A 23,303-nucleotide genomic window follows, 5' to 3' on the forward strand; every position below is an offset into this window, starting at 1 on the left:
TATTTCATAGGAAGTGAATTCGGCATTAAGCATTGTTAAGACAATCTATCACTGGTGCATCAAATGCCCTCTGCTGGAATTGTACTTAACTACATTGTTTTGTAAAATGGCCCTAGATTCTAGTTTAAACGTTTCTGTTACAAAAGGTAATATAGGTTTTCAGTGTTAGAACACCATTCATCAGAATTAACTACGAGAAGATAACTGCCAAAAGTAGTCATGGTTTTGTCGAGAGAACAATAAGAACAGGATTTGTTGTCAAATCGGTGCATAAATGGAAGTTCAGTGTGAGGGGCAGTGACATCTTGTGGACAAGGTGAAAACTACATCATCTTGCAAAGGTTAGACCCGTGCACAGGGAGAAATCCTTACAGAGGAGGCGGCGAGTTCGAAGTCGAAGTAAAATTATTATCAAACTAAGTACAAGGTTACCATATACTACTTTGACATTCATTTTTGCAGGCATTTAGAGGAAAGTGAAGAAATAACGTAGAAATAATGAAAAAAATATGCATTAACTAAGACCTACAAACAAAATGTGCAAAAGAAGACAAATTGAGCAAATAAAAAAAATAATAAATAATACTGAATTTAAAAGAGTGGAGGAAGACTTGTGGAGTGTAAACATCAAATTAGACTGATTGGGCTGTAAACTCTTTGTGGCGAGTTTGCAAATGGGTTAATTATGGAAAGCAAAAATCAAAATGCTAAAAACTTCTTGTGGTGGTTGAAGATGGATTATTTTTACACAGTCATAGAAACATAAGAACTCTGCCATAGATGGTCCCAAGCCCGGCTGCAAAAGGAAGAGGGTTGGGCATGGAGCTAGCAACCCCATCCTGTAAGAAGGAGGAGGAGGCTGTTAAGATGGTTTGTGTTTAAGGTGTTACACTAGGCCACCTTGTACACGGTGTACTCCTTCAAGTAGCAATGGGAGAATGGTCAGACAATCAGTTTTTTTTAGCAATACTGAACAGAGTGTGCCATTAGTACAAGTTTAACAAACTGCAGATGCTGGAAATCTAAAATAAAAAACAATATTTTAGCTACAGTGAGCAGAGGGCAACATGAGGTTTCTGTGCTCAGGGAATCAACATCTCAGATCAGACAAGGTTGGTCAGTACCGGGGAATGGTTCAGACAAAGGATTCTCATTTCCACAGATACTCTCAGACCTGCTGTGTTACAACATAGAACAGTACAGCACAGTATATAGTCCCTCTGGCCCACAATGTTGTGCGGACATTTTAATCTACTCAAAGAGCAATCTAACTCTTCCTTGTTCCATTGCCCTCCATTTTCTTTGATCCATGTGCCTATCTAATAGTCACTTAAATGCCCCTAATGTATCTGCCTCTACCACCACCCCTGGCAACATGCTGCACTCACCTACCACTCTCTATGTAGAAAAGCCTACCTCTGACATTTCTCCCAATATTTTCCTCAGATCATCTTAAAATTATGCCCCTTCATTCTAGGCAATTCACCCTAGGAAAATGTCTCTGCCTCTCATAATCTTATCCACCTCTCATCCTCTTTCATTCCAAAGAGCAATGCCCTAGTTTGCTCAACCATTCCAACAAGACATTTTCTCTAATCCAAGCATTTTCTTGATCTTTTCTGCACCCTCTCTAAAGCCTCCACATCCTTCCAATAATAACTGTTTCTGTAGCTCTGAGTCCTCTGTCACACAGCTGCTCAGAATGAAACGTGAAGAGGCCCTTACATCTTCCTGCACAGCCTCTTCACAGGGAGGAACGCACTTGAGTAGACTATCAACTCTGCAATCTTCCTGCACCACAGCTCAGTGGCAGCTCTCCCCGTCAGACGTGCGTCACCATCCCTGCTGTTTACTCGAGATTGTAAACAAGCCCCAGAAGGCCTGAGACAGGGGGAGAGATTCTGAATCAACACCAGGTGTCTGGAACAAGGCGAGGGACGGTGTCTAAATATCACAGTGCTGGTGGAGAAAGGCAACAGCTGAGAAACATGCTGGTGTACATACGATATGTAATACCAGCCAACGGAAGCCAAGAATGTGGATGGATTCGCGCCATGAAAGTGGTCCATCTTACAGTTAAATTCAGTGCAGATGTCCGAGGAGGAAATTCCAGAGAGTGCAGACTAGGTGACTGAAGAAATGTGTACCAATGATGGAGTAAGGGAAACAGAGGAAGAAACTGTGTGGGAGAGGCAGAGTTAGGTTTGGACAATCATGTTGGCAGTAGTACAATAAATAATTTCAAACAGACAAATGTGAACTTTTACATGCAACGTCAAGACTGGTCGTTAAGTACAGGATTAGCAGCATTTAGGATACAATGGCATACAGTCCGCAGCGATTTGGAACCTCGTAAGGCAAAGAATGAACTGAGTTTCTCTTCGCTGTCTCAGCAAAGCAGCCAGCACAGTCGAAGACCCCAACTACTGCGAATAATCATTCTTCTTCGCCCTCCCAACAGGCAGAAGATACAAAAGCCTGGAAGCATGTATCACCAGGGTGAAGGATTAAGAGTATTAAGTGGTTCCCTAGTATGATAACATGGACCCTTGACCTCACAATTTACTTTGTTATGATCTTTCATTGTATTGTTTACCTTGATTGCGTTTTCTGTCATACTTTATTCTGCATTTATCTGCCTTAGTGTACTGTGTGCCTAATTGATCTTGACGAACAGTATGCAAGACAAGGTTTCATTATATCTCAGTACATGTGACAAATATAAACCAATACGAACAGAACTACAGTGGTCAAGGTCAGAGGTGGGAAGATCAAGAAGTCAGGAATGGCAGGGTAAACCCCGAGGCAAGTCATGAATTTGAGGTGGAATCTACAATTGGGAGTCCAGCTCCGGATTTTACAGGAAGCCAAGGAGGTGGTGTTAATCATGTGGAATTTGTAATGGATGGCATTAATCTTCCAATGTTCGTTGGAAAAAATGTACGGCTGATCAAAAACAACCTGGATGTCAGTCTTGTAATACAGAAACCATATACGAGGGGTGATTGATAAATTCGTAGAAGGAATTAATTTTAGAAAACCTAGCACATTTATTTTTCAACATAGTCCCCTCTTACATGTACACACTTAGTCCAGCGGTCGTGGAGCATACGGATTCCTCCTTTGTCGAAGTGGTCCACAGCAGGGGTGATTTATAAGTTCGTGACCTAAGGTAGAAGGAGATGAGTTATTAACCTCAAACTTTCTGCATTATCACTCAAAAAGTTGAACTGCACGTGCATGTAACAAGAGCGTCTTGGACCTCCAGGTGGTCCACAGCAGGGGTGATTAATGAGTTCGTGGCCTAAGGTAGAAGGAAATGAGTTTATACAGCTCTCGTTACATGCACGTGCAGTTCAACTCTTTAAGTGAAAATGGAAGTTTGAAGTGTCTCCTCATTTCCTTCTACTTTAGGCCACGACCTTATCAATCACCCCTGCTGTGGACCTCTTCTGGAGATCCAAGACACTGACTTCTGCAAAGAAGGGATCCGTATGCTCCACGACCACTGGACTAAGTGTGTAAACGTAGGAAAAATAAATGTGCTAGGTTTTCTAAAATTGACTCCTCCTACATTAGGCGACGAACTTATCAATCATCCCCATAAAAGGTCAGGTGAAGGTGGAAAACCAGGTCATCAATGTCCATTTGAAATCTGACCCAAGGTCTATGGATGATATCACTGAAAGGGGACATATAGGAGCGATGGGGACTGTACAACATAATCATCCCTGGAGGTTTGTGACTAAGCGCTTTTGCCCCAGCCTGCAATCCTGATCATCCTCCACACAGTAATGTAATCTCCCAGAGTCAAGGCGAAAATATACCCAGGCACCACAAGTATTCCAGATCACACAGACCAAGCACTATTTACAAAGGAACTTGCCTTCCAGATTATTGAAGTCTCTGCTATGAACCAGTTCAGCCACCATTTCAAACTTAACGATGGCCACAACTCACATATAAAAACCCAAAATGGTTTCTGGTAGCATTGAAGGGCGGCCATACACCAATGTATTCCAGAAACCTACTCAGCCTCATTGGGTGAAAAGTGACCCAGTCAATTATCATATTGATATTGTTTAAACAAAAAGAGATGAGAGGTGATGCTGCAGGCCAATCGGCCCATTAAGGCCATATGCTTCCTGGTAATCCAGTCCCAATCCCTCATATTTTCCCCAGTCCTGTATCTTTTTTCCCTTCAACCCCACTCCAACATTCCTTTGAAAGCACCACGTGATATGGCTTCCACCACCCAAACAGGACATAAATTGTAAATCATAACCTGACACTAGAAGAAAGATATCCCTTTCCTTCCTTGTTTCTTTTGCCCGTGACTGTAAATTTATGCAATAAAAACAGAAAACGCTAGAAAAGCTCAGCAGGTCAGGCAGCAGCCATGGAAGGAGAAACAGTTAATGTTATAGATCTGGGACGCTTTACATGTATGCCCCTTACTCTTGAACCATCAGCAAGTCGGACAATGTACACCGTCTAAACAAGTGATGACAGGAGGTGCCACATTTGAGTTACTGGAGTAAGGAATTTTTTTTTAGAGATTTAGAAATTGTTAGGATGTATTCTGGAGTCAAGTGAATATAGCAGATATTAATAAATAAGAACCACTCCTCAACAAGCTGTGCCACCAATTAACCTAACCTTGTATGTCTTTGGAATACGGGTGGAAAACCTGGAGGAAACTCATGCGATCACAAGAAGAACGTACAAACTCCTTACAGTCAGCGACAGGAATTGAATCTAGGTAACTAGGGCTGCAATACAGCTATACTGCCATGCAGCCCCAAAGTAGTAGCTGGAGTTCTAGACCATCGAGCCAGAGGTACAAGAATGAATCCCTTAATGGCAGCTGCAAAATTAAGAAAATCAGAATTCATTTTAATTATTATCCCAAGCAATGGTAGAAAATGTAACTGCTGAATTATTATAATCCATCTTACTCATTCATGTCCTTTGGGGAAGGAAATCTGTTCTTACCTGATCTGGTAATAAATCAGCATAGACTGTTGGTGAGAGATTGAAAATGTGGTTGAGTGGTGTTATAACAACAACCTCTCACCCAATGTCAGCAAGACCAAGGAGCGGATTATTGACTATAGAAGAAGGAAGCCAGAGGTCCATGCACCAGAGGTATCAAAGGTGGAAAGGGTCAGTAACTTCAAATTCTTAAGTGCTATTATTTTGGTGGATCTCTCCTGGGCCAGCAAGCGAGTGCAATTTCAAAGGAAGCACAGCAATGCCTCTACTTCCTTAGGAGTTTGCAGTGTTGGCAAGGCATCTAAAATTTCTATAGATGTGTAGTGAAGAGTATATTGACTGGCTGCATCACAGCCTAGTATGGAAACACCAATGCCCTTGAATGGAAAATCCCACAAAAAGTAGTGGATATGGCCCAGTCCATCACAGGTAAAGCCCTCCCAACCACTGAGTACATATACAGTACATGGGGCATTGTGCCGGAAATCAGCATCCATCACCATGAAACCCCCTCCACCCATGACGTGCTCTCTTCTCAATGCTGCCATTAGGAAGAAGGTATAAGGAGCCTCAGGACTCCACCACCAGGTTCAGGAAGTTACTCTCAACCATCAGGCTCTTGACCAAAGGGAATAACTCCACTCAACTTCATTTGCCCCATCATTAAAATGTTCCCACAAGCAATGGACTCACTTTCAAAGACTCTTCATCTCATGTTCTCAATATTCATTGCTTATTATTATTACTATTTCCTCTTTTTGTATTTGCACTGTTTGTTGTCTTCTGCAGTCTGGTTGAATGCACCAGTTGAGCAGTCTTTCATTGATTCTATTATGGTTATTATTCTACAGTTTTATTGAGTATACCCACAAGAAAATGAATCTCAGGGTTGTACTTTCTGACATTTATGTACTTTGACAATAAACTTACTTTGAACTTTAAACATACACTCAGTGGCCACTTTGCCAAGTACAAGAGGTACATAATAAAGTGGTCGTGAAGTGTATGTGCTATACACTTAAGATCTGCAATGTAAGATGATTCTGAGCAGCTTAAATGGGAGGAAAGACGGCTTGGCATTGCACTAACAAGAATTGGATCACTAAAGTATTATTCAGCAGGCTTAATGCGCTGCAGTGAGTTTAATCAGCAGTCAAAATGCAAATACAGCAAATTCCTGGAAGTAACTGCAAGGGTAAAAGTGAAATATTGTTGGAAATAACAGGGCAGCAGAAACTGAGGAACAATTACAGGAAATTCACTGCTTATGTTAAATCATGAAACACTGATCCCTGCTGCCAGAACTGTACATATTTATGTCCCAGCAACACACATCAAAGTTGCTGGTGAACGCAGCAGGCCAGGCAGCATCTCTAGGAAGAGGTACAGTCGACGTTTCAGTCCGAGACCCTTCGTCAGGACTAACTGAAAGAAGAGCTAGTAAGAGATTTGAAAGTGGGAGGGGGAGGGGGAGATCCAAAATGATAGGAGAAGACAGGAGGGGGAGGGATGGAGCCAAGAGCTGGACAGGTGATAGGCAAAAGGGGTATGAGAGGATCATGGGACAGGAGGCCCAGGGAGAAAGAAAAGGGGGAGGGGGGAAACCTAGAGGATGGGCAAGGGGTATAGTGAGAGGGACAGAGGGAGAAAAAGGAGAGAGAGCGAAAGAATGTGTGTACATAAATAAATAACGGATGGGGTACGAGGGGGAGGTGGGGCATTAGCGGAAGTTTGAGAAGTCAATGTTCAGATAACAATGTGTCATTAATACACTATTAATTTGTCCTGTCAATGATTAGCCCAGCATATTATGAATTTGACAAGCAGAGCTGAGTTTAAAACAGATCCCTATAGTTAAAATGACAAGAGAATTGATTTGAACACAAAAGCAAAGTAATTTTATTCTTCAAATAAAACACCACACTGATAGAATTGTTTTTTTTAAATTTTCAACTAAATAGTCTTAGTAAAGAACAATCTTTCAATTCCCCAAAAAGAATGGGTAGAAGGGAGCTTTAAGAAAGAAAAAAGGTAATTACAGAAGCATTCCTTGGCTAGAGGGAGGCCAATGCTCGGAACAGAAGACAAACCATCCCACATGCCCGCAGATTCCAGTGGCAGAAACACTGGATGGCAAACACAGATACCTGAAACTCCAGCACACACGCAACAGAGCTGCACTGTCAACATGCAACAGACCTTTGAGGCAAGGCAGGGGCAGAGTTTAAGCAGGATGGTCGCCAACAGTCAAAACCATGATGGATGTCATCTTAAAATGGCGTTTCTGATGACCACTGTGTCACTGCATTTCCTTTTGCAAAGTGGCCCACTTTCAGGATTAATCTTATGACATAAAATCAGCCAGTTTGCATGTTCTATCTGGTATTAGTTTTCCCCTTTGAGGGAAAGGTTGCAAGTTATTTTAGTCCACTGTAAATAGAATAATATACCAAATATTCAGAGAATCTGAGAATTTGTCCTGTTTATTTGAACCATCAGGAAGGTTAAGCAAGCAATGCAGTAGAAGCAACGTTCCACAGATGGCAGATTCCGTTCTTTTAAACAATTTACCCCATTACCAAACAGAGCACAATGTGCAAAAGTCAGTAAGTTACACATATTATAGAAAGAGGAATGCTGCACCTCTATACAACAGAGGATTTTATTTCCCAATGTAAATAAACTCTCTTAAAATTGATTTTACCAAAGCTCTGATCTGACATTTTGCTGTAAAGATTTCTTCCCCACATGGGTGAGGGGGAACATGGTAAAATTCAGCAAAGTGTCAACAGCAAACAGAAATAGCAGTTCTGAACAGGTGGAAATGTTCAATTCCAACATCATCTGTAAGGAGTCTGAACATCCTCCCCATGGAATGCGTGGGTTTTCTCCAGATGCTCTGGTCTCTTCCCACAGTCCAAAGATGTACCAGTCAGTAGGGTAATTGGTCATTGTAAATTGTTTCATGATTAGGCCAGGGTTAAATTGGGGGTTGTTGGGCGGCGCGGCTCAAAGGGCTGGAAGGGTCCATTCTACGCTGTATATCTAAATAAAATTTTTAAAAATTTGAAGTCTGCTCAAGGCTATGGACTCTCGGTTTACTACTGTACGTTACAGTCTTGACTTTACCTTCCATGGAATGCATTTCCTGTCAAAAGTAATTGAAACAGTAAAAATACAAAATTCCATTAACAATGCTAATGAAATGCGTCATCTATCCTTATTTTCTCTACTTCTTTTGGTGCCTGAGTATCTAATGAGCATTTCAGATCAGCCTCTAGGAGTGTTTAATGGCTCTGGACCTGTACTCCCCGGAGTTTAGAAGAATAAGGGGAAATCTCATGAAACCTATTAAATATTGAAAGACCTCGATAGAATGGATGTGAAGAGGATGTTTCCTATAGTGGGTGAGTCTAGGACCAGAGGGCACAGCCTCAGAATAGAAGGATGCCCTTTAGAACAGAGATGAGAAGGAATTTCTTTAGCCAGAGGGTTCTTGATTAGTGAGGGTATAGGGCAGGAAAATGGGGTTGAGAGGGATAATAAATCAGCCACGGTGGAATGGCAGAGCTGTCTTTGTGGACTGAATGGCTGAATTCTGCTCCTATGTCTTATGGTCGAACTTAGACAAAGGCAGACAGGTTCTAGTCATTGTCTACTATTCCTATGTTACACCATTGCATTGGACAGTATCAAAACATTTCACAGATGAAACCTACGACTCTCAACCCAAGTTAAACATGAAATATTTTCCACAATCAATCAACCCTAGTAATCAAATATTTTACTAGTGAAGTGGAACAGTACAAGTACAATCCAAACCTTTCAGTGACTTTTCAGTGAGAGTGTTTTACAAAGTTGTTATTGATATGGTAGCCAACATTAGAATATGAGAGGAATATAAGATCTGAATGCAAATGTTTTGAAGTAAAAATATTGCAATCAATATAAATTCATCTTTATAACCCCCCTCCCACTAAGGAAACTTGTAACAAGAGTAAAAGTAGCTGATATCCAGACATGATAACAAGGCAGTCATCTCATGAGGCAGGTTAGCTCAAATGGCAGCTTAGCCCATCACAGTGAAGCCCAAGACAGAAACAGACTAAAGGGTAAATGAGATCAAATGCTTCTAATCATGTTATGATTTTTTTAAAAAACACTTAATCTTTGTACTATAGAGTGTGTTCATTGATACGGATTATTCTGTTTCAGGGCCTTTTTATGGAGAATTGTTATGGATATGCTGGCCAGCATTAGAATATAAAGTGGATAAACAATTGGGAAAAGCAGGTTTAATTAGGATCAGGTAAAACTGATTATTGAGAAGTCAGCCAGTGGCTCATTAATCATATAAAATTCTATGAAGGTTTATTAAGAATACTGAACTATGTATTAAAGAACATGGATTACAAATCAAAAGCACTTGGTGTTACATAACCATAAACACGAGAGATTCTGCAGGTGCTGGAAATCCAAATCAACACACACAAAATGCTGGAACTCAGCAGGTCAGGCAGCGTCGATGGAGATGGATAGTCGACATTTCAAGGCGGCATCTACGGATGGCCCTCTGAGCCACGCCACCCAGCAATCCCCAATTTAAGCCCAGCTCCGAAACGTCAACTATCTGCTCATTTCCATAGATGCTGCCTGACCGATGAGCTCCTCCAGCATTCTGTCTGTGTTGTTTTGGTATTACATAAGTGACTCGAGGCAAGGTGCATAGACTTTCAGTAGTATATTGTTAGAGGGGACAGAAATTCGTGGTGTGCATTAAGATGCACTTAATTTATCATATTGGTAATGTGAAATTTGAAACCTGTTGATATGAAATGAGACTAAATACTCTGAAAAATTGGAACATCATATCAGTAGGATGGGGTTCACAGATGTGTCATGTGGTACTAAAATTTGGAAGAAAAAATGAGGGTGCATTTTGGCTTGCAGTTGTATGGAGTCTACAAATTTTACCACTTTCATTGGTCACACTTGCTGTTGTGAACAACTATTCCAATATTTTCCATTAGATTCACAATGCTGCAGGTTTTGTATATTTGGCCCAGAGGGTTCAAGCATTATTGGCAATGGGCAGGAAAATCCTAATGAAGCACATAAATAATATGCAGTGCAGCATCTCACCTTAACTACAGGTATTTAAAGTACAATTTTCCTGCAGTTTTTACACTTGAGAGATTCATTATAGATCAAGAATATAAATGGTAAAACATGTAAATTCCTAACAACTGCAATACCACAACTGTATTTGAGGGAACTGATTCTGCGGCTGGAAAGATAAACAATTTTAGCTCAACTTATCATTGTTAATAAGACAAAACCATTTCAGATAGAAAATGTGACCCTGTAGATAAATGAAAAGAGACAGGACTGAGCTCAGCTGTGATGTATTATTACTATTATCTAACCAGAACTCTCATTCAGAGCTCACTTAAATACAGTTCTAAAAGTCAAGTGTCACTGAAAATGTACCTCTGGATATGAAAAGTAGGGCAGTCCTCAGCCCAAAGGATCGTGCAGTCACAGCAACACCCAGCTCTTAGAAGTTTTCGAAAGGCTGTAAAGATTCTATGTAAAACAATTCCTCTTTCAAAGGCAACTAACCCATCCTATCATCTTCAAATAAGGCCTCTACTCTAAGAATTCTTTTGGAATGTTATTCAATACATAGTCAAGATCTTAAAAATCAAAAAGATTGAACTGTGTCCAGTATGCACTGGTATACAATTAAAACTAGTAAGTTTCTGTAGCAACACAAGCAAAATGCTGGAGGAACTCAACAGGTCAGGCAGCATCTATGAAAATGAATAAACTGTTGACATTTCAGGCCGAGACCCTTCACTAGGACTGAAAAGGAAGTGGTAAGATGCCAGAGTAAAATGTGGGGTGAGGGGAAGGTGAATAGAGTGGAGAATAGAAGAGGGGAGGGGGAGGGAATTTTGTTTTAAATCGAAAGGAGAAATTGATATTCATGCCATCAGGTTGGAGGCTATCCACTCAGAGTATAAGGTGCTCTCACGTTTATAATATCTTTCTGTTCTTTTTTTTGAGCGTTGAATATTAGCGGTTGTATTATAAACTGTAAAAATCTTAAGACAAATGGCTTTCAAATGGATCTCAAATTAAAGTGAAGCATGGAAACAAGGATGGCAGAAACCAGATGCTTAATCATTATCATCAGGTGCCATGCCCAGTTTAAGATTTGACTGCCACTGCCCACACACTCCTGTTTCGGGTCAAGTGGATCAAGTCATTGGTATTCATTTCCAGTTCTCTGGCTGCTGTCTCCGTCATCATTTGTCTTTGTCTTCCTCTTACTTTCTTCCTTCCCTTCAATCTTTCCCATAATTACCGTGCATTCTAACTCCTCTTTCCTAATCACATGTCCAATGAAGTTACGTTGCCTTTTCATGATCTCATACATTATTTCTCCTTTTGTGTTTGCTCTGTTCATGACATCCTCGTTAGATATTCGTTTCGTCCATGATATTCTTTGCATCCTCCTCAAAAACCACATCTCTGCTGCTTCAATTCGTTTGCTCATGTTACTAGATATTGTCCAGCATTCTGAGCCACATAACTGGATAAACATAACATTTCAGTACTCTGAGGCAGGTTGTCATGCCTAGTTGAGTATAGGTCATTATACTCTTCATTCTCGTAAAGGTGTCTTTTGCCATCCCTATTCTTCTTTTGATGTCCACGTTACACCTGCCATCTGATGTCACCCAGCTTCCTAAGTAGCAAAGGTTCTGTACTTGTTTTATGTCTTCCCCGTTTATTCTCAGCCTGCAGGTAGGATTCTTAATGCAACATTAAAATTATGACAACCCTAGGCAGAATCATGGATCCAAATCTGAACAGAACATGACATGTGAACGAAATGTCACGCAATACAGCTCATTGCTGCAACAAAAAGTTTGAGAGTGCTGAGTGAGGGACAAAATATTGATGCCATTCTCATCAACCATTTGCAAGGTTTATTTAAGGGACTTAGCTACCATTGAACTGTCACTTTTTTAAGTTTGTTACTTCTACTCTGATGTTTCGTCCTTAGTTGGTCTCAGACAGTAAACTTGCTAAGACTTTGGCCTTAAAATAAAATACGTAGATATTAAATACCTTATGTCAACCTCCTCCTGAGAAAGAAGCATACTTTCAAATCAGCAGCTGGCCTTCGTGAGCTGCTGTAGCATGGACAAGCTGCAGCTTACAGAAAACAAATGCTAGACAGCTGAACTTCAATACCCACAGAAAGCTGCACTTGGCTCTCGGGCAGCATGCAAGTCCTGGTGTTGACCAACAGCAGGAAAGACAGCAAGTGTATACTGGTTGAAATAATAATTCAAAACTAAAAAAATACAAATAAACTGACTTGACAAAGAATACTCAAGTCCTTTTCTAACTTTTCCTGCCCAGTTTGCACTCCCTTCATAAACCTGACAAGAACAACAACTTTGCAGATTCCACAGGCATCCATTGACCTTCTGTACCTCACTCTGTGGCAATTTTTCACTGGAGAGTGGAGCCTAATAGGGAGTTTTCTACTTGCTAAGTGCAATCCTGCCTTCAACTGCAGTTCTGTTGTCAGCAGGACACCAATCAAAGTGAAACCAAGGGGTGATGAGCCCTTCAATCACACCCTGCATGAAATATCTCAGAAAAACAAATCCAGTTGGGACTGCAGAATAAAACCCAGGGCCATTCTGACAGGGAATAAGAAAGAATACTAGAAGATTTTGCCTCCTTTTAGTATACTTACCAGTATTTTTGCATGGACAACAAGCAACTACATCTCACGCATGTGGTCCAGTAAGAAAAACACAGATGGTTGGTATGTTAAATTTATTCAAGGGCACACCACAGATTTATGGAAGGAAATATACACTAAACATAAATATGCCCTTAATCAAACATTTCTGCACCTTTGGACCTGGGTTTGAGATATTGTTGAATCCGGGATAAAATGATGACCTTATTCACCTCACGATGTATAGTTACAAATTCATTATAAAACTCTTAAGCCGAGGCCAACAATGATTCAATGGCTGTGATACATCTGTACTGTGGGACAAAATTCTCAGTGAGTCTGCCCCTACATCAAACCTTCAGCTTGAACAGCTTATCATGTCATATCTCTCAAGCACTGATGAGCTAACATCTATGACTCTTCAATGCAAACCTCTATCAAACTGCTCAACACTTCTCTGAAGGGAGCAGCGCAAGGTCAAGGAGTGTTTTGGACGTGGAGTGGGAATGGATTTGCTGGTGATGGGGTAAAAAAAACTGGGCAGTGATGACTTTCAAGACACAGGCCTGCCAATTCCTGAACAAACAAGTGAATTGAAAATATCTCTAACCAAGTTCTGATCTGAATATTAGGGAATGGGGATATCAGAAAAAGCAACAAGATGGAAACCAAAAGAGACACAAAATTTTACATCTATTTTTGGTAACAGTCTCAGCATACACCAGTACCTTGGGGTGCCCATGTAGCATTAACATTGTGAACCCAAGAAAGCTCAAATGTCTAAAGAAAACACATATTCCAACTCACCCATTACAAAAGCACAACAAAAGGGGAAGAAGGTATGGTAAGTGCCATTTTTATGCAATGATTTGACACTTAAGGGAACAGCATCGTTGTTCCAATACGTCTGTTTGGTACTGCACAGAGTAAAAAGAAAGGAGACAAACCCAACAACAGAACTCTTATAATTGCATGAGTGGTCTTTTTTATATACCCACCATCACACGTTTCACCCAACTTATATATTGTTTCGTACTGTGAAACAATATTATACTGAAAATCCACCACAGATGCACAACTTTTCATTTCAGAAACCTCTTGAATCGAAGCAACTTTGGTAGTCTATTCAACATAATTCAAGGAACTTTAAAGAAGTCAATTTTATATGAAACATTAAACCTATCCAAATACTTTTCAAAGTAACACCCAGTGGTGAAACCACAGAAACAATCAAAGCTTTACAACAACCATTATCTTTTTTTTTAGGTTTTTTTTTGGCAAGAACTGGTCACCTACGTATATAAGTAACAAAGAAACACAGAATCTGCTCATTTCATCTTATCAAAAATTACATTTAGTATTTGTCTTTGTGGTTCAGTTTGATAATTCATAAATCAACAATTCTTTTCTGTTTTTGGAAGAAGATCAGCCCAAGATACAGAATATGCTTTGAAATGAAGAAGGCAGATAACAAAAGTAAAACAGAACATTTGCCAAACATTTTCCCATCCCTGGCTGGGTGGTAATGTATTTCATCATAGTGGTTGCCCCATGGCATGGAAAGAGGCAGAAAATGCTGTTTTGCTCATTTACTGCTTTTTTTTTCCTCTGTGGGTTTTTTTGTGTGTTTATGGGTATTTTTCGCTTTGCTTCCATCAAACTGAAAAGGCACTGGATAACATAGTGCCTATAAACCAGGATTCTCCAAGTCCAAACTAGTACCAAACAAGGCGACTAGTTGCTCTTCATAATTCACTATATTTCTCTTCATGATGTCCATGCAAGGGCCTAACAACCGTTCAAATGCTTGGATATCCATCACTGTAGAGGCAAAGAGAATAGGATAAAAACAACTCAACAAAAAGAGGTTTTGCACATATTAAAATGCAAGAGACACTACTGGAAAAAACGATCAGGACAAGATCGAAAAGGGTATACTGTGCAACACACACATGCTGGAGGAACTCAGCAGGTCAGGTAGCATCTATGGAAAAGAATAAACAATTGATGTTTCAAGCCAGGACTGAGAAGGAACGGGGAAGATGCCAGAATATAAAGGTAGGGGGAGGGGAAAGGGGATAGCTGGAAGGTGATAGGTAAAGACAGGTAGGTGGGAAAGGCCAAGGGCTGGAGAAGACAAAATCTGATTGGAGAGAAGAGTAGACCAGAGGAGAAAGGAAAGAGGAGAGGACCCAAAGGGAAGTAATAGGCAAGTGAGAAGTAAAAGGTCAGAATGGGGAACAGAGGAATGTGGGGGTGGGGAGGGGATTTGTTTGCTGGAAGGAGGAATTGATATTAATCCATACAGAATATAAAGTGATGTTCCTCTACCCTGAGGGTGGCCTCATCTTGGCACAAGATAAAGCCATGGATCGACATATCGGAACAGGAATGGGAATGCCCTTCAATTGCATGGAAAGGGAAGGCTCATCCAGAAAGGAAATGAAATACCAACTTAGAATTTTTGCCAGAATATCACCTGGACTATTAAATAAACAGTACGCACCCAAATAGTTTGAAAATTACAGCGTATCTATGTTTCCCGATGATACAAAGCTGAGTGAGCTGTGAAGGGATGTGGAATGGCTTTTGGCAGATACAACGAAAGAAGAAATATTAACTTTATTTGTCACATGTACATGGGAACATATAGATTGTGCGTTGTTTTTGCATGAATGACCAACACAATCTGCGGATTGCATCTGGTGGCAGCCCATGCATGGGGACAATATATCATGCCCACAGCTTACAAACCCTAACTTTACGTATTTGGAAGATGTGGGAGGAAACTGGGACACCCAGAGGAAACCCACACAATCATGGCGAGAATGTACAAACTGCTTACAAACAGCAGTGGGAACTGAACCCCCATCAGTGATCACTGGTGATATAAAGTGATGCGATAACCGCTACCCTACTATGCCCTGAGAACACAGCATTTGGAATATAATGTGGGAAAACATAATGTCAGCTACTTTGGTACCTAAAAATAGAAAGCAAAGTATCTTTCAACTGGTGAGGTGTTCAGAGGAATCTGCATATCCTTGAGAGTTTACATGGAACTACCACAGCAAGTAGGAAAATAAAATGTAACGCTAGCTATTATTCAAAAGTTGATGTTTTAGTGCAAATTGAAATTTTATTACTTCATTTGGAAGAGGTGAAGGGAATTGTCCAGTGAAAATAGACTAAATTGGCTTTCTGGACTTTAGAAGAATGAGAAATACTCTCACTAAAGCACAAAGATTTCTGATGGCACCTGACGAGGAGATGTTGTATTTCTTCTGACTGATCGTACAGGAGGGCCACAGTCTCAAAAAGAGACGTGAAGAAATCTTTTCACTCAAAGGTCGGTGTAACTTTGGAATTCTCTCCGCAAGAGGGCTGTGGACACTCAGTTACCAAGTTTACTCAATACATTGATAGAAATTTTAGTAGTAAGCAAACAGGGAGAAATGGAGTTAGTGCAGTAAAGTGACTTTAGAGTAAAGGAGATATTATCAAAAGTGGGAGTGGGCTCAGGGCACTGGATGGTCTACTCCTGTTTCACATTTCTTATGTTCTACTCAATTGAAATGAATACTTGCCTAAGCATTTGACATCTCCAACTGCATATGCTGAAGCTGCTCTAGGTTTGTTGGTCACCAGTGCCAGTTCGCCAAAATACTGCCCCTTCACACATCTGGCAATTTCCACCTCCGCATTGCCCTCTTGATCGGCCAGCGTCTAAGCAAAACAGATATAAATACTCAGTGTTAATTGTAAAGTGGAGCACAGCACCGGCGTAAATTTGAATTAAACAAGTTAGCTGTTATGTCAGGGATCTCCGAAGTAATCTGCACACAAAGGTTCACCCTGAAAGGCCCAAACTCACATTTTACTTCATAGTTGACTGTTCCACAGCAACTACAAACAGCCAATTTTCCAAAACTGATGTCTGAACATTCAGAAACAGCCAGAGCCAAGTCCTAAGAGCACAATCCTGTTGTTTGGAGTCAAAACAGAATTTTTTCTATTTTTATTTTAGACATCCAGCATCTGCTGTTTGTTTGACTTGTTTGGAAATTAAATGCGGAAAACACAAGAGCATTATCATTTGCCAATTAAAAAGGGCCTTCAGATGTTAAGATGTTAATTGACATGGTCTGATTCCTGCAATAACAAAGTAACCACCATTCATAGTAATTAAGTAATAATCATGTTTCCTAAACAGAAACAGAAAATACTCTTAACACTTAACTTCGGAAGGCTGCCCCACCATCAAAAATATCTTCAAAATTCTGCATCCATCCTTAGGGATCCTCATCATTCAGGACATGCCTTCTTCTCTTTACCACCATCAGGGAAGAACTACATGAGCCTGACTCCTCTGAAGATTGTCACCCCGTCACGCTGGAGAGGCTTGTGATTTCCTGAGAACCTAAGAACAATGCCGTCTGGAGCTTAGCTCCAGGTAGGGTCACCCAGGGCGGTAAGGTCAATGGGAAGGTCCCAGACAAAGAGTAATCCAACTAAGACCTTAACAGTGGAGCTGGTGGAAGATAAGGACAGATCACGACAGCAGTGAAGAGTCCCCAGTTATCTTGCATTCCATGCAACTGGACCCTGACCCCGATCTGTCAAAGACCACGTGGTGCCTACCCGTGCATCAGCCTCCCCACGTTAACCAGAATCACCTACAGCCTTTCTCAATTAACAGAATAACCCCTTGGGAGAACATTATATTCAACTTGAGTGATTGCAATACTACTACTACAACTATTACAGGAGCCTGAAGACCCACACTCAATGTTTTAGAAACAGCTTCTATCGCTCTGCCATTACATTTCTGAACAGCCCACAAACCTCTCTGATACTCTTTTGCACTATTTTTTTTATAATTCATAGCTATTTGTTATGCCGTCACTGTTCTATCACAACAAAAAACAAATTTTACAGCTAACGTCAGTGATAATAAACCTGATTCTGATTATAAGGTAAATATTTAACGTGTAGTTTATCACCTATCCACCATATCTACACATCCTCCCACTCAACTTTCCCATAAAATATCCCAATCCGTTCTCACAGCATTTCTGTCACATTTGTTCTGATAATGTCCCCCTCTATACCAATGCTACAACGCATCTTTTATTTGCTTCTGTTCAGAATTCCTCCCCATTACAAGTTGACAGAATCCTTGAATACATCTTCTCCTTTCCTGCGCACCTAACCCTGACCTTGTAACACCATAAGACCATAAGACATAGAAGCAGAATTATGTCATTTGGCTCATTGAGTATGCTTCACCATTCAATCATGGCTGATTTATTATCCCTCTCAATCCCATTCCCCTGCCTTCTCCAGATAACCTTTAATGCTCTTACTAATCAAGAACCTATTAAACTCCACTTTATGTACAACAATTATTTTGGCCTCCACAGCAAATCTGGGGCAATGGATTCCACAGATTCACCACTCTCTGGCTAAGCAAAGTCTTCCTCCTGTCTGTTCTAAAGGGGCATTCTTAATCCTAGATTCTCTCACTATTGGAAACATCTTCTAGCACTCTACCTAGCCCTTTCAATAGTCAATAGATTTCAGTAAGATCCCCTGTGACTCCAGAGAGTCACGGGCCCCAAGCCATCAAGTGCTCCTCACACATTAACCTTTCCACTCTCCTTCCCTTGGATGAATTTTCTTTGCCCTCACCTCTATTCCCTCAAGATCCCACATTTAAACGATCATTTGCCACAACTTCTAAAACGTCCAAGGTGATGTTATCACAAATGCTCTTCCTCCCATTCCTTGTCAGCATCCCCACAGCTAATGAAAAATGAATCAGTGGAAATGGAACACACTCTAATTACCCCAAAGATTTGTGGCCAATCCTATTCGATGCAAGCAGAGGAGGGACTGCAGCTGACCTTTCACCTCACTATTTATTATTCATGATACAGCCCTTTCTATCTTTGGGAGACCAAGCACAGCTGGAGTGATTACTTTACAGAAGAGCTCCACTCAGTCTACAAACATGACATGAGATTTTTGAATTCATTAACCATTTTAATTCTCTACTTCCTTCTGACTCCAAACTTCATTTTTTTTTCCCCCAATGAAGCCTTATGCAAATACAAGGAACATAACTTGATCAGGCATTTTATAGCACTCTGTTATGAACAATCAAATCAATTATTTTATAACTACCACTCCTTTTTTGACATGTACTGATTATTGTTCTCCTATACTGTATAATCCCCCCCATACCCTTTATATATTTATGTGATTCCTAACTAGATTCATCATGCTATCATCATCCAAATATCCGGACCTGCCTCTCAGTTTTTTTGCACTACCTTACTTCCCATTTTTCTATTTTCTATTTATGATTTATAATTTAAATTTTTAATATTTACTAATTTTAACTATTTCTAATATTTAATATTTGTAATCCAGGGAGTGGGAAGCGCAGAATCAAATATCGCTGTGATGATTGTACGTTCTAGTACCAATTGTTTGGCGACAATAAAGTACAAAGTATGAAAGTATAAGTATAAAGTATCCTTCGTGTCATTTAAACACCCTTGCCCTTTCCCAAGTTAAAGACCTTACTCTACTCATTTTCCTTAACTCTGCAACTGCTTAAATTGTTACATCTTAACTAACTCTATAAAAAAAAGCAGTGCATAAAGCCCAGTCCATCACAGGCAAAGCCCTCCCCACCAATGAGCACATCTACAAGGACCATTGCCATAAAAAAAGCAGCAACCATTATATCAGGCCCTCACCATCTCCCCCATGTTCTCTTCTGACTGCTGCCATCGAGGTGGTGGTACAGGATCGATAGGTCCTGCACCAGTTGTAGGAACAGTTATTACCTTTCAGTCATCTGGCTCCTGGACCAGCGCGGATCTGAACTGACTCCATAACCAACTGACTCACTTTCAAGGACTCTTCAACTAATGTCGTCAGTATTATTTATTTATTTATTTATTTATTTATTTAGATTTGAACAGTTGCTCTTCTTTTGCATATTGGTTGTTTGTCAGCCTTTCTGTGTAATTTTTCATCGATTCTATTTATTTATTTTACTGTGTATGTCTGCAAGAAAGTGAATCTCAAGGCAGTATATGGTAACATAAACGTGCTTCGATACTTGAAACATTACAGATTTCCCTCTTCGGGCACTTGCATTTAAAGCACTTTAGTGTATTTATAGTTTCCACTATTTCCCTTTGGTTTATGGATCACTTGTGGCCCATGCAGGTGAAAAGTCTTACCTTGCTCTTGATCATGATCTTCACTTCACCCGATTCTACAATGTAGAAGCAGTCTGCCTTATCTCCCTGCAGGACAACAAAGTAAAACTTCAGATTTCAAAATTATAACTTAGCAACAACTTGTTTTAGCACATACCTGATTAACAATATAGTCAGAGAAAACGAGAGATTAGCTTTACTTGTGACATGTATATTGAAACATAGCCTGAAATGGGTCGTTTGCATCAAATCAAATCAGTGAGGACTGTGCTGGGTAGCCTGCAAGTGTTGCCAAGCTTCTGGTGCCATCATAGCATGCCCAAAACTTACTAACCTTAACCCGTGTCTTTTTGCAATATAGGAGGTAACAAGAGTGCTCAGAGGAAACCACAGGGTCACAGGAAGAAAGTACTAACTCCTTAAAACTGGAATTGAACCCCGATCTAACAGCTGGCACTACACTACTGTATTGCCCCACAATAGCCTGACTTTCCTTCTTGTTGGATTAGAATGCAGAATTGTTATTTTTCCTGTAGTTTACAGGAGCAGTGGGAGGAGAGAGAGCAGCGCGCCACACGTGCGCAGCCCTCCGGTGAAAAATGATATCATATCCATTAAATAGGGGCCGTGGACAATTCTGATTTGATGGAGACAGACGTGAAAGCACAGAGGAACATCTGGAGAAATTTCTGAAACGCCAGTTTGCTGCTGTTGTTACTGCGTGGTTGGGAATCTTCCGGAGGGAAGGCCTCAAAATCCCCGGCTTTGCCTGCTGTTGGTGATCGAGATTGCGGTCGAACCGTTTGGACAGAGATGGCGCTCAGTACTCGGTGTCGAAGAGCTGATCAGAGCTCGAAGTTTACGGATGACTCAGAGTCGGATTGTGGTCGAGCATGGGAGGGTGAGTTTTTCTTCCTTCTCCTGTCTACGTGAGATGTGGGACATTTGAGAGACTTTGAACTTTTTACTGTGCTCATGGACTGTTCTTCATCAAGTTATGGTATTGTTGCACTGTTGTAACTATATGTTATAATAATGGGGTTTTGTTAGCTTTTTCAGTCTTGGTCTGTCCTGTGTTTTGTGATATCACACCAGAGGAAATATTGTATCATTTCTTAATGCATGCATTACTAAATGACAATAAAAGAGAACTGCATGTCTTCATAATCTAATGCTAGCTTGTAATTTTTTTTTATAATCACCTACATATTGTAGATTCCAGTTAATTGGGCCATCAGTTAATCAGAGCAGCCACTTATTTGGAACAACTCTTAATGAACAAAAAACAATCAAGAAAATGGCCGGAATTCACTTCACTTATTTGGGATACTATGCAAAACTGTTGCCAACCGTTTCTAACTGGCATCAGACACGTGCACTTGTGTGGCCATCAGACATTATACCGTGTTTAGAGGGAACAGTTTTTTACATGGAGCCCATTGCATATGTTTGCATTAAAAAAAACCGTGATTTTGTCTCTGATAGTTGGCAGTAAATAAGCAGTAAGACAATTTAGATTGGTTTTGCACACTGCAGTCTCAAGCATTCAGGCTTGGAGAAGCCACAAACAGCCAGGAGTGAAAATGAGTGAATAATTTCACTACTTCAACAAGTTAGGGACGACGAAGAATTTGAAGCTACCAACAATCACCTTGAATGTGACAATGAAAATGAAGACTTGGAGGATGTAATCATCAAAAGCATTGTAAGAAGGTAGTCCTTTATCTGCACTAGGCATCAGCACTAAATTTGTTCATTTACAATCAATCAAAAGAACATGACAACGTATATTACATGGATTTCTATTATACAATTTTATAGTACTGTAGAGATAATAGTAGTGTTCTAATTTGTTCTGCGTTTTAGTTAAATACATAATATTTTAGTCAAACTGTAGTTTTTAAATATTTTTAATTATTTCCATGAAGCTTTGGCTAACTGGAGCAGCCGCTTAATTGGGCCAAAACGTACTGGTCTTGATATGTGCTAATTAACGGGAATCCACTGTATATTAATTGTTCAGTGAATTTTCCAGTAATTATAGTACAATTGCTTCTGTATTTTTCTAGAATCTTCTTAAGTTTTCAGCAGCAGGTGTCAAACCACATGGATCTGGCTATCTAATAGGTTAACTGTTAACAATGTAATTTTTTTTATCTCTATCTAGTCTCAGTATCAGAAGACAACTAGACAACCTGGTGACCTGTTGGGGCACCCTTTGGGAGAAAGGTAGTGCAGTCTGATGTGATTGCTTTGGAAATTAAAGAAGAAAAACTCAGTTTATTAAAGAAGAAAGATGCATAAGCAAGACAAATATAGCTCCTCTGTCGTGATCTTGCTTCAGGTTCGGTGCTGTTCGGTATAATGACAGCGACTTCGTTAGCAGTTGTTGTCATTCTGGAGATACGCAGCCCTTTCATCCTTCGTCTCTTCATCGCTTCTACCATTTGTTCTTTCTCTCTGATCCTGGAGTCGTGCGGCCCTGGCCTCATCCGATTCTTGTTCTCCCCCTCTCTTTGCCGCTTCCCCACGACGTTTGGCGTCATCTCTTGACCATCATGTCCCCCTTCTCTTTCCATGCAGCATAATTAGGCTGTCCATATTTTTTTTACCCTAATGCTTGATAGAAGATACGAAGCAGTAACACCGAAGCCTCCAGGATGCTGATTTTTCTTGATAATGTGGTTGGCGCTCTCCTAAATGGATGTGATAGCCCTGCCCTTATTCTGCAGTTCGTGTCGCTGCTGTGAGCATAGTGAGATGCTGCTGAGGCTGGCCGTGTGCATGCATCGTGGTGTCACTTCACGGTTTCCATTAAAGCTGGAATCGGCTCAGATTATGGAAAGCGGGGTCTGTTGATTGACGAGTGAGCAATTTCATACGAATATATAACCCTGAACTTTTCATGCATTCTGTAAGTTAGCGCATCTTAAGTCGGTTTAGTCAAAAAAAAGTGCCACTGTAATGCACCGTTTGGGCTAATTGGAGGTCACAAACAGAGCATGAGAATTTTAGTAGTATATAGATGTCTACTTTTTAGTCTGGTCTTTGTTCTCTCGACATTTCTTGTTTTTCTTTGCTCTTGTAATACTTAAAACAATTGTAAACAACACATTTTATGCCTCATTCTTGACCACAGAAGAAACTTTAGATTGCAAAAGCTAGGCCACTTAAGAGTAAAAATCTGGAGGAATTCTCCACTCCACAAAATATGGTGAAAATCCAGCAGTCAATCCCTCTAAAGCAGAGGCTTCTAGCCTGCCGCCCTTGCTTAATGGTATTGGTCAATGGCAGAAAAAAGG

General features: G+C 40.4%; 1 protein-coding gene across 2 annotated transcripts in view; it reads right to left on the reverse strand.

Moving 5' to 3' along the window:
* Positions 1-12,843: 12,843 nt before the first annotated feature.
* Positions 12,844-23,303, reverse strand: part of prkar2aa (protein kinase, cAMP-dependent, regulatory, type II, alpha A) — a 355,118-nt gene continuing 344,658 nt past the window's right edge. For both annotated transcript variants that reach the window (XM_072280287.1, XM_072280285.1), the window contains 3 exons: positions 20,023-20,088; positions 16,351-16,489; positions 12,844-14,584 (listed from right to left, as the gene is read on the reverse strand). In XM_072280287.1, the coding sequence (XP_072136388.1) occupies positions 14,451-14,584; positions 16,351-16,489; positions 20,023-20,088 (339 nt within the window). In that variant the 3' untranslated portion in view covers positions 12,844-14,450. The remainder of the gene's footprint in view (positions 14,585-16,350; positions 16,490-20,022; positions 20,089-23,303) is intronic.

This window comes from Mobula birostris, chromosome 16 (assembly GCF_030028105.1).
Source record: "Mobula birostris isolate sMobBir1 chromosome 16, sMobBir1.hap1, whole genome shotgun sequence".
In the NCBI taxonomy this organism is placed as follows: domain Eukaryota; kingdom Metazoa; phylum Chordata; class Chondrichthyes; order Myliobatiformes; family Myliobatidae; genus Mobula; species Mobula birostris.